Consider the following 11,809-nt stretch of genomic DNA (forward strand, 5'->3'; position numbering starts at 1 on the left):
GTGATGGCATACAAAGTTACATTTTCCAAGCTTCATTTTCACAAGGATTTGCTGCAAACATTAATGCAGAATCGTTAGCTGTCAATTTCAACAGGTCAACTGCTATAATTCAACTAATCCTTGATTTCACAACCTATGGTTGTTTAAAAGCTCGAGAGATGAGAGGGATGCATCTAATTCCTTTTATTTCCAGGGCGATAAGTGATATTTATGAGCGTGAAGAAAAATGTAAACAAAAAATGAATGGTATCAAGACAACGTTTACTTGAACCACAAAATGGGACTAATGCCCAACGACACAGAAATTTATTTGGTATTATAAAGTACTTTCCAGAACTGAAATTCAAAAGCCAGATAAAATATAAACAGGAACTAGACACCAAAATTTGCCCACAAAATAAGCACACAACATTCGTGTTTTAAATCAAAAGCCGACGCTAAGCAAGACCAGGGTTTGAACTCATATGGACACTACACTGGTTCTCAGAAAAACACTAAATTATAATGAAACAAGTTGGAAGAAAATACCACAAAGGTACAGTAAATTAAAGGAAGGGTTTTAGTTGCCTCATGCTTTATAGCCTATCCTCGAATTCAGAAAGGGGCGTGATCTGCTCCTTCAAGCCTTTCCTCTTTCGGATGTCAGCTACCAGAGTGGCTGCCTGAGATCCTGCCTCTAATGGATCAGACGACATCAGGTCCCAGTGATCAAAAACACACTGGGGGAACGCCTGACCAGAGGTAGCAGCCCTCAAGGTACTTGAGAAACCAAATGACTCAACAACAGGTAGGTATGCCTTGATATTGTAAAGAGGAGTTCCTGGCCTCTGCATTTCTTCAAAGACATGCCCACGTTTCTGATTCAAGACACTGTAAATTCCACCAAGAGCTTGCTCCGGAGCTTGGATCTCCACCAGGTACACGGGTTCCAAAAGGCGAGGCTTGGCAGTGAGTTGGGATGCGTAAACTACCCTCCTTGCTGTTGGGATAACTTGACCACCACCTCTATGTATGGCATCAGCATGAAGAACGACATCACACACCTCAAAGCAAATGCCTCTCATGTTTTCATCAGCCAATGGCCCTTCCTTTGAAGCCCACTGGAACCCAGCAACAACGGAATCCTTGATTTCATTCAAGTACTGAACTCCCTTACACATATCAACCACCATATTTGGCCCAGTGGTTTCAGGACCAAAGCACCAAATCTTCTTAGCCAGCTCCTTATCCCAACCAAACTCTTCTGACAAGATCTTAGAACGAACCTTGGGATCATCCCTCGGACCGATACGGCCATCATCAATTGCCTCAGCGAGTCCATCTTCCAACGGTCTAGCTTCCATGTACAAACGGTTGTGTTTGTTAGGTGATTTGCTCATCACAGTACGACAAGATCTCTCACGAACAGTCTCACGGAAAGACACAACCGGGTCTGATTTTATAATTTCAGCACCACCCATGAAATCATCCTGCAAGTCTTTCAAGCAGATCTCAAGATGAAGTTCTCCAGCACCAGCGACGATGTGTTCTCCAGATTCCTCCATAGTACAGACAACCATAGGATCGGACTTGGCCAATCGCTTCAAACCTTCAACAAGTTTAGGTAGGTCGGATGCAACCTTACACTGGACAGCAACACGCACAACAGGCGAGACGGAGAATTTCATGGCTCTAATTGGATGGGCATCAACTTCCTTCTCATTGGTCAGAGTAGCATTTTTAGTAATAAATTGATCGAGACCGACCATGGCCACAGTGTTCCCACATGGTACATCTTCAACAGTCTCCTGCTTCTTGCCCATCCAAATAACAGTTCTCTGGACACTCTTCGTATACAAGTCCTTTTTCTCCCCAGGAACATAGTTCGGACCCATGATTCTAACCTTCAAACCTGTTGACACCCTGCCAGAGAATACACGACCAAAAGCAAAGAACCTACCCTTGTCAGATGCTGGAATCATCTTGGACACATAGAGCATGAGAGGTCCCTCAGGATCACAGTTTCTGATAGCATTTGCATAAACATCATCAAGAGGCCCTTCGTACAGGTTCTCCACACGGTACCTTTGAGCCTTGGAGGGTGATGGAAGATGGAATATCATCATTTCCAATAGGGCAGTACTAGCAGGGAGCCAGGTTTGCATCACACGTTTCATCAGTGCTTTCCCCATCAACTCCTTCTCCTCGGATTTCATCGTGACACCAAGCTTCTGCAGCATCGGCCACAACTTGTCCTTCTGATCATTCATGCAAGTATTGATAATTTGCTTGATTGGCTCATAACAAAACTGAACAAACCCACGTTTGCAAGTAGGAGAGCCAGAATTTTTGGAAGTCCACCTCCTAGTGGCGGGATCAAAGTAGTTCTCTCCCCAGAGCCTTTCCATCATCTTGGACTCATCAACACCAAATTTTGAGGCATACATCTTTGCAAAGTTCGTCAAGGTAAATGCCCAGCCATGCAACCCGGCAGAGAAAGCAACAGTACCTTTTTCAGGATAAACCTGAACATCTCCAAGAAGGGGATCCTCGTAAGTGGCCATGATAACATTTGCATTTTCAATGACCCTCTGAAATGTTTGGTATGCCTCCTCCCCATCCACCTGGAGTTCCAAGAAACACCTATCCATCTTGTTAACAGTCAAGACAGGCCGAATCCTTTCTCCAAGTGCTTGTCGTAGAACAGTCTCTGTTTGGACACACACCCCTTCAACACAGTCCACCACAACAAGAGCACCATCAGTGATTCGAAGAGCAGCTGTCACTTCAGAAGAGAAATCGACGTGTCCGGGAGAATCAATAAGATTGATGAGATACTCATTGCCCTGTCGATCTCCCTTGTAGTTCCTCAGAGATTCATCAGACATTTCATAGTACAGAGAGATGCCAGTGGACTTGATCGTTATACCACGTTCAGCTTCATCTGCACGGGTATCTGTCATTCTAACATCACCAGCTACTTCCTGAGCAATGATACCAGCAGCCGCAACAAGAGAATCCGTAAGAGTGGACTTCCCTGCAGATAAATAAAGAATTAAAAATTTGCATGGAAGTAAAAAAAATTTCCCAAAATTAAACAACTGTTCTACAAATTAAATAAGGAATCATTTAAAGGTTGTAGCTACGGTACCATGATCAACATGCGCGATAACAGACATGTTCCGGATATTATGCTTGTAGTCCATAATTTTACGGAGCTCTTCGGCTGTGAACTTCACCTGGAAAATTCAAGTAAAATTTAAGGTCAGATTTCCCAACTTAACAATAATTGCCCTCATCTATAGTTTGAAATTATCTTCTGCACTCACCATCTTTACTGGTTTTTGTAAACTTCACAGAAAATCAAAATTTCTAGGAGGCCTCCCCTCAAATATTCCTGGGGCTGAACAACAGAACATGAGAAAAGAAAATCAGAAACAAAAAACCTCATAAAAGAGCTAGCCAAGCGCACTATGATCTAACAAGCATATATATGGCGACTGTTAATCACTCCTCAAGAAACTCATGCAGAACAAAAACCACCAAGCATTTATTCAAAGTGCTTCCGGTTCCCGCATTAAACAGATTATGTTACCCCAAAGTAAAAGTTTCCGAATTTCAACCATAATAGATAAGGCCAACACCTGATAATCATCTATAAAGCTTGCAATCATATTTCACAGGTATTTCTAACAAGCAGCGAAAGAATATCTGAAAATTCTGCATTGAAATATCGAACCACCAAGCCAAAATTTGTACCAGTAAATTACATAAAAGTTTTCAGATTTGTAACTCATTCACCAAGGAGTAAATCCTGATCAGAAACGAAATATTTATCACACATCCTCCATGTATCCCCACAACCACCAATCAATTGGAGAAACCTCGAAAACTCCAACGAATCATATATCAAAGGAAAACATCATACACATCACAAAAGAATCGAGTTAAGATCGATTCAGTAAGTAATTCTCAAGTTCCACGACAGTTAACTAAATTTCAACAGATAAAAACACATCAGTATCATACAAACGATTTTCATGGATAAAACATATTTAGCAAAAAGCAAAGAGAGATCGAATTACCAAAAGCGAACGCGAGAGAGAGAGTAGACGAGCTGAAGGCGGAACGCAGAGGTATATGAGAAGCCAGAGGCAAACCCTAAAACAAATTCAGGGCCTAAATGTAATTACATTTACTTGCGGTTGAATTTCACTACAGTAACCCCCATGTTTTCCTTTGACACGAGCGAGAGAGGGAAATCTCACATATAGGTGATAAATTACAATACGACTCGTCAACTCGACACGATCCAACACAAAAAAAATCAGGTTTGGGTTGGGGTTTTTCGGGTTCGGGTTGGGTGGTTTCGGGTTAGTGCCAGGTTAGACGGGTTTCGGGTTGGGTCACGGGTTGACCCGAAAACTTTTTTTTTGAAAATATTACCTATATTTTTATATATTGTATGTTTGAACAAAATTTATTGTATATTTATATGATAAATTTTCATCATTTAATATTTATTTGTATTTTTTTTATTTTTTTAACAATTGTTTATTTGATTTAGTAAATATACTTTTAATTTTCTACCATTAAACTTTCAAATTTAAATCGAAAATTTTGTTTTTATGTGTTTAAATTAAAATATTACTATTATTTTTTATTTTTTCGAATTTTTTTCATTAATTTTTTTAAAAAAAATAAAAAAAATTCGGGTTAGGCGGGTTAGACGGGTTGAGTCGGGTTCGTGTTCGAGTTAAGGGTTTTCGGGTTGCTTCGGGTTCGGGTTGGGAAAAAAAATAAAAAAATTTCACGAGTTGACCTGAAACNCACGAGGGCTTCGGTTGCAGTCGAAGAGAAGATTCGAACAAAGGCTGCTGTTATCAGAATTGGTACCAGGGGAAGGTAAAGATCAGTCTTCTCATTTCTTTCCATTGTTTGTGAAGTCGAGGAACAAACATTTGCTTTGAATGCACGTGGTTTGTCCAACTTGAAACTCGGCCTCAAATCTCCAAATGTGTTTTTTAGCGATCGGATTTAGAATCCTTGCCTTAATTTCCTTTTGCCAGTTATCTTTTATGCATATCTGGCGTGTTTATCGATTAGTATACCTGGGAATTATTCACAAATGTTGGCGCTACAGCTGATAAATTATCACCAGGGCGTACTTATATTCGAGTACCATCATTACTCCTTTAATGACTGATATCAGCGATTGATTTAGCTTTGAGATGTCCCCAGAAAATCAGGTTGATAGAAGATACTCCGATCATGCTTATGACTGCATCAGATATTGTGATTTGTTTCCCTTTTCCTTTAATAAAATTATTGGATATTGGATTGTATGTGCGATAATGTGCTACTACTGATCAGAGAAATGCCTTCTTTCCCTTCCTTTCTGACATTCATTCTCAGCAACTTTCGAGCATGCAACTATAAGTTTCTATATTGTTCACTGAATGCCTTCTTTCATGTTGCTCTTCTTCGTCTACAACAGACCACTTGCCCTTGCTCAAGCTTATGAAACACGGGATAAACTGATAGTCCCGAGTTAGCCGAGGAGGGGGCGATTCAGATTGTGATCATTAAAACAACAGGTGATAAAATTTTAAGTCAGCCACTAGCAGATATAGGCGGAAAGGGCTTATTCACTAAAGAGATAGACGAGGCACTTCTCAATAGCGAAATCGATATTGCGGTACACTCAGATGAAAGATGTTCCAACTTATATTCCGGAGAAGATAATATTACCTTGCAATCTTCCACGGGAGGATGTCCGTGATGCTTTTATTTGCTTGACTGCAGCTTCTCTGGCAGAGCTTCCTGTGGGTAGCATTGTGGGAACTGCTTCTTTGAGAAGGAAGTCACAACTTCTCAACAGATATCCATCGCTAGAGGCAAGAATCTTCTGATAAAATCTGAGCTTTCCTTCTTGATAAGAGGTTTACTCGAGATATGATTTGCCCGAACTGCTTGAATTTTTGTAGATTAATAATCTTTTACTTTCTCCTGATTATTTATGTATTTTCCATCATTCCAAACTCTACTTTTGATTTAACCTTCCCTCATAGGATGATGGACAATCACCTTGCTTCCTGAAGGTTGCAGTTTCCATTTTGCCGTCTTGTCTTAACCACGCTCTCATGTTTTCGATGTGATCATTTTACAGGTAGATTATGTCACACTGTTTGTTGCATAAAAGTTAAATTTACCGGATTCCAACCATAACAGATAAGCCTAACCGTAAGACCTGATAATCATTGAAAAAGCATGCAATCATACTTGATAGGCATTTCTAATGATAAACGAAATAATATCTGAAAATTTTGGATTGAAATCTCGAACCACCAAGCCAAAATTTGTACCAGTAAATTTACAATATATAACTTGTCAGATTTGTAAATCATTCACCATAGTAAGAAAAAGTATATATAAATTCAGATCAGAAACGAAATATTTATCACATATCATCCATGTATCCCCACAACCACCAATCAATTGGAGAAACCAGCTTGCAATCTCCAACGAATCATATCCAAGGGCAACATCAAACACATCACAAAAGGGTCAAGTTTAGATCGATTTAGCAAGTAATTCTCAAGTTACACGTCAATTAATCCAAACAGACAAACACGTAGCAATCTCAGACAAAAGATTTTCCTAGATAAAACATATTTAGCGAAAAGCAGAAAGAGATCGAATTATCAACGAAAAGAATGCGGAAGAGAGTGGACGAGGTAAAGGTGTCACGAAGAGGCTATGTGATAAGTGTGCACTGGAGAAGGGATATAAAGCTGCTAGACAAGTATTATTCGTTTAAAAGGAGAGTAGTTTAGAAATTGATATTATTAACTAATAAAATTAAATAAATTAAGTACTTAATAATTAATAAAAATGTGCTTCAATTAATCTTCCATAAGTCTATTTATCAAATTGTTAATTTTTTTCTTTACTCAACCAAAATTATCATTTTTCTAAAAAAATAACTATTATTTTTAGTTTTTAGCCACTCACGATTCCTTGAAATTTTTTTGTGGAAAAATTGTATTTCCACAAACCAGGCCTAGTTAACAAGACCAACAATATAATTTTCCCAGTTTTGGCTCACCCCAATCCAGCAATAAAAATATCTTAATTTTTTTTTCTCATATGGTTGGTTCCAATATTTGATGTAACTAAACCTGATCATACAAACTGTGTTTCCCAATATTTCTTCCGAAATCACGAATTTTTACATCCCGTGAAGCTCATTCAGTTCACCAGAATGCAATTGCAATGAATCCAAATAGTAGCAAATATCTTGTTACCATGACAACAGTTTGATCCTATAAAAGAAAGTAAAATCGCTTAACGTTAAGTACTCATCGATTAAGATTTATCCCAGCGTGATATCATGTACACATACATACTATTTGCAATTCTCTTGTCAATCTTGTTAGTATCGCTGTTACCTTTGTGTTATATAACTTTCGATGCAGAACGGAAAAAAAGATCTGTGCCTACAGAATGGCCTGTTCTAGGAATGTTACCAGGGCTGCTTTTAAACAGTGCCCGAGTACACGAGTTTGTGACTGAGATTCTTCAGGAAAGTAGGGGATCACTCATGTTTAAAGGGCCCTGGTTTAGTAGTATGGATACGTTTATCACCAGCGATCCAGCTGATGTCCATTATATATTAAGCAAGAATTATTCAAACTTTTCTAAAGGTCCCGAATTCAAGAAAATATTCGATATTTTGGGAGGTGGGATATTTATGGCTGAACATGAATCGTGGGAGAACCAGAGAAGGACCATTATGTCGCTAATGAATCAAATGGGGTTCCAAAAGCTCGTTGCAAGTACTACTTGGAACAAGGTGGAAAAAGGGCTTGTCCCCATTTTGAATCACTATTCAGAAATGGGAAACCAGGTGGATTTGCAAGAATTATTTCAGCGCCTTGCATTTGATTCTACGTGTCAAGTCGTTTTAGGCGATGATCCCTATTCACTGTGCATCAACTTGCCTCATATACCAGAAGAAAAGGCATTTGCTGATGCTGAGGAAGCAGTTCTGCAAAGGCATACGCTCCCCGAATCGTTATGGAAGCTTCAAAAGTGGCTTCAAATAGGCAAGGAGAAAAAGCTAAGCCTAGCTAAGGAACTTCTTGATCGATTTTTATCAGATCGAATTGCACGAAAATGTCAAAAGTTCAACAAGGCTGATCAAATGGTAACAGATGAAAAGGAGGATTTTGACTTGTTAACAAATTACATGAGAGAAATTGCTGAAAAGGGTGATGTAGTAGATGCAGCTAGTATTTCTGAACAAACTTGGAAAGACATTATGTTAAATCTAATCTTTGCAGGTAAAGATACAATAAGCGCAGCTCTTGCTTGGTTCTTTTGGCTCCTAACAACAAACATTAACGAAGAAAACAAGATTCGACACGAAATCTCAACCAACATACAAGTGAATGAACACGGAAAATGGGAATTTTCTGACATGCAACAACTGAATAAACTTGTTTATCTCCACGCTGCTCTTTGTGAATCGTTACGTCTTTTCCCACCCGTAGGATTTCAGCACAAAGCGCCACTTGAATCCGATGTTCTTCCAAGTGGGCATAGGATCAAGCCGAGTACGAAGACAGTGTTATCCTTCTACTCCATGGGGCGGATGGAATCCATATGGGGTAAAGATTGCCTCGAATTTAAGCCTAAGAGATGGATTTCTGATCTGGGGCGAATCAAAACCGAGCCATCTTTCAAGTTTACAGCATTCAATGCAGGCCCTAGGAGTTGTCTAGGTAAGGAAATGAGTTTCATACAATTGAAGATCGTTGCCGCTTCCATCATCAGCCGTTTCCATTTCAACGTCGTTGAAGGGCATCCAATATGTCCGAGTAATTCGGTTATTCTTCATATGAAGCATGGTTTGAAGGTCAAGGTTTCAAAATATGATTGATGGTTCGGAAAATTTGTCCCTCATATCCGAATGGCTCTTAATGTAAAGCATGATGCTTACATAAATTACATTATCACGTATGATGCCTTTGAGATATTAATAAAAAAATTCTGTAAAAACCGAAGTTCCATGTAATCATCAATGATTGTCACGTGTATCAAATTACATATTTATAAATTTGTCACACTCATATAAAAGTACATACGACCCAAATAGAAGATTTGTCTCACAAAATTGAGTCATGAAACCATCTCGCATGAGTTCTTATGCTCATAAAATACGTTAAGCTTGTACAATCCAATGATTTTGAGATCATAGGGTGCATATAGGTTGAAATATGCAAGAGTGGCGTAAAATATGCCAACAAAAAGGTAACAAACATTTTCTATCTCCAAACTTTTAATAACTTCTACCTACTTCAAACTAATAAACATATATTAGACAGAATGATTTCTCGTAATGTAGCTTAAACAAAGCTTTCAATGAGTACTTGTAACCTGCCTGTGTGATTAATTATATATTGAGTAGTACTTTAATTCATAATTAGCATCTTGTTATTTTCACTATTTAAAGCAAGAGTTTACATAAAAGAACCATATTTCAAAATATTATATTTTATCAAATCTATATGATGTATATAAATTTTATTATCAATTATTTTTAGATCAAAAAAAGTACTTATAGGCTCTATAGATATTTAACGACTCGAAAATAATGAGCTTATGAACGTATTTTAATTACACATATGTTATTATTAAAGAGCAAAGCTTTTCGAGCAGAGTGAGACGATCTCACATATCTTTATTCGTGAGATTGATCAATGACCATGATCATATTTATAATAAAAAATTAATATTTTTAACATAAAAATTATTACATTTTCATGAGTGACCCAAATAAAAGATTTTTCTAACAAAATTATAGTTTTTGTGTTTGAAGCAAACATTCGTTAATGTTTCATTGGTTTTAACGAAAAACCAATGAGCGGCCGGTCAATACTCATGATCGATGGATCTAAAAAAAAGATTTTGATGAGTACTTAAGAATATTTAAGTTTATAGAAAATCTGAAATTTGGCTGTAATTAGTAATTAAGAAGGAAAATAATGATGCCAACCGATCTTGATTTCGATTCAATGTGCATGCATGTGATACTTTCCATGTAATTAATTATTAATTCGCATTAGAATATTTTACAAATGGGAGGAAATCCACAAGGCCTAACCTAACTGTCATTTTGCTTATTTTTATATATTGACGATCGAGAATATGCAATCATTGCATTTTTTCTTGAAATAAATTGTAATATTGTACCCCGACTCCGCACAGGCTGGCGAAGAGCATCGAACTTGGCTTTTTTATTATTATTTTGGCAATGGCTTGATAATACATACATAGTAACATAGACATTAATCATTATCCGTACCGAATCAAAACCAACCTACTAAAAACTATTACTTTTGCATATTAAATTAATGAATAAGTCTCTTGTGAGACGATCTCACGAATTTTTATATGTGCGATGAGTCAACCCTATCAATATTCACAATAAAAAGTAATACTCATAACATAAAAAATAATACTTTTAATGGATGACCCAAATAAGATATTCGACCCACAAAATTGATCCGTGAAACCGTCTCACAAGAGTTTTTGTGTAAATTAATAATATATGGCACACAGGTATATCAGTTTCAAATACATATGTACTTATATATTTATAACATAATAAGTGAATAATTCGATATTTGAGACAACAAAAAACTGTATCATATTTTTATATTACTCGGTATAGTGTAGTCTAAAATTAAATTATACTGGCTAATTTTGAATAGGATTTTAATTAAAATTTCCATTATAATATCATCATAGGTGATTTTTATATTTGTATTCAAGTATCATTGCAAGACTTTTTTCCTCAGATATTCTAAATTATTTTCTTAAATTTTAAAGATTATATATAAAAAAAAGTTTAATTTATTAAATGGCACAAAATCAAATAAATAATTACATCGTACCAGTAAAGTACGCCTAGCTGTACCTCTAAGTATTTGAATAACCTTATTTTGTCCCTGCCCCTTTCCTCCTTTATTCATTTTATTTATAATTTGTTATTATAATGTATATATACACGTTTATATATATATATATGTGTGTGTATATATATATGTATGTATAAATTGGATTTATACGATAGGGTAATTAGGTAAAATTAAAAAATTATCTTAAATATATTTTTGAAAAAGAATACTTCAAAATAATGTGAGAATGAAAATTTTGTAACTCAATTTATATATATATATATATATATATTTATATTGCATGGCCATACTCAGCGTTTCCTTCATTCACTTCCAATCACTAAAACAATAATCTTTTTTACTTCACTTTTCATATTTTCCACAACATGAAGAAGCTAATGAGGAGATTATCGAAGGTTGCCGATTCCTCGAGCTATTGTCTGCTGCGGACTGAATCGAAGGAGGCGCCCCGCTCTGGATCGTGCCGGAGAAGTAACGGCGGTGTTCCGCAGGGTCATTTCCCGGTGTACGTTGGCGATGAGATGGAGAGATTTGTGGTGAGCGCGGATTTGTTGAATCACCCCATCTTCGTGAAGCTGCTCGAAAATTCGGCGGAGGAGTACGGGTACGAGCAGCAAGGCGTGCTCCGGATCCCTTGCCACGTGTTCCTCTTCGAACGTGTGCTCGAGGCGCTCCGCATCGGCGGTGAGTCGTGCGATCTTCAGGAGCTGCTGGAATCGCTGTCAGATGATCAGTGGTAGTCCCTCTTTTGGCTTCTCCGTTGTAAATACTTTGTCGATGAACCAAGTGGAGAATTTAAGAGTTAAGATTAATGATGGAGGAATTTTTTTGCCTAATAAATTGAA

General features: G+C 37.2%; 3 protein-coding genes and 1 pseudogene across 4 annotated transcripts; 3 read left to right on the top strand and 1 right to left on the bottom strand.

Moving 5' to 3' along the window:
* Positions 1 to 270: 270 nt before the first annotated feature.
* Positions 271 to 4,206, bottom strand: LOC140983743 (elongation factor 2). 2 transcript variants are annotated; one of them, XM_073450861.1, is made up of 4 exons: positions 4,065 to 4,206; positions 3,309 to 3,382; positions 3,131 to 3,218; positions 271 to 3,016 (listed from the first exon to the last, which is right to left on the bottom strand). In XM_073450861.1, exons 2-4 carry the CDS (start codon positions 3,309 to 3,311, stop codon positions 576 to 578), a joined length of 2,532 nt encoding a protein of 843 aa, XP_073306962.1. In that variant the 5' UTR covers positions 3,312 to 3,382; positions 4,065 to 4,206; the 3' UTR covers positions 271 to 575. The 2 variants fall into 2 exon arrangements, with proteins under 2 accessions (XP_073306962.1, XP_073306963.1); XM_073450862.1 differs by having other exon boundaries at positions 3,309 to 3,376; positions 4,065 to 4,111.
* Positions 3,473 to 6,147, top strand: LOC140983980 (porphobilinogen deaminase, chloroplastic-like; annotated as a pseudogene).
* Positions 6,148 to 7,280: 1,133 nt separating this feature from the next.
* LOC140985031 (alkane hydroxylase MAH1-like) lies at positions 7,281 to 9,042 on the top strand. The gene has a single exon (XM_073452763.1). The coding sequence runs from the start codon at positions 7,373 to 7,375 to the stop codon at positions 8,921 to 8,923; it is 1,551 nt and encodes a 516-aa protein (XP_073308864.1). The 5' UTR covers positions 7,281 to 7,372; the 3' UTR covers positions 8,924 to 9,042.
* Positions 9,043 to 11,290: 2,248 nt separating this feature from the next.
* LOC140983714 (auxin-responsive protein SAUR71-like) lies at positions 11,291 to 11,809 on the top strand. The gene has a single exon (XM_073450816.1). The coding sequence runs from the start codon at positions 11,330 to 11,332 to the stop codon at positions 11,702 to 11,704; it is 375 nt and encodes a 124-aa protein (XP_073306917.1). The 5' UTR covers positions 11,291 to 11,329; the 3' UTR covers positions 11,705 to 11,809.

This window comes from Primulina huaijiensis, chromosome 9 (assembly GCF_012295235.1).
Source record: "Primulina huaijiensis isolate GDHJ02 chromosome 9, ASM1229523v2, whole genome shotgun sequence".
In the NCBI taxonomy this organism is placed as follows: domain Eukaryota; kingdom Viridiplantae; phylum Streptophyta; class Magnoliopsida; order Lamiales; family Gesneriaceae; genus Primulina; species Primulina huaijiensis.

Excerpts from the sequence above, each read along its gene's own strand:
- LOC140985031 (XM_073452763.1), top strand. The coding sequence starts at position 7,373 with ATGTACACATACATACTATTTGCAATTCTCTTGTCAATCTTGTTAGTA.
- LOC140983714 (XM_073450816.1), top strand. The coding sequence starts at position 11,330 with ATGAAGAAGCTAATGAGGAGATTATCGAAGGTTGCCGATTCCTCGAGC.
- LOC140983743 (XM_073450861.1), bottom strand. Across the intron at positions 3,017-3,130 it reads TATCGCGCATGTTGATCATG|GGAAGTCCACTCTTACGGAT; the intron begins GTACCGTAGCTA and ends ATTTATCTGCAG.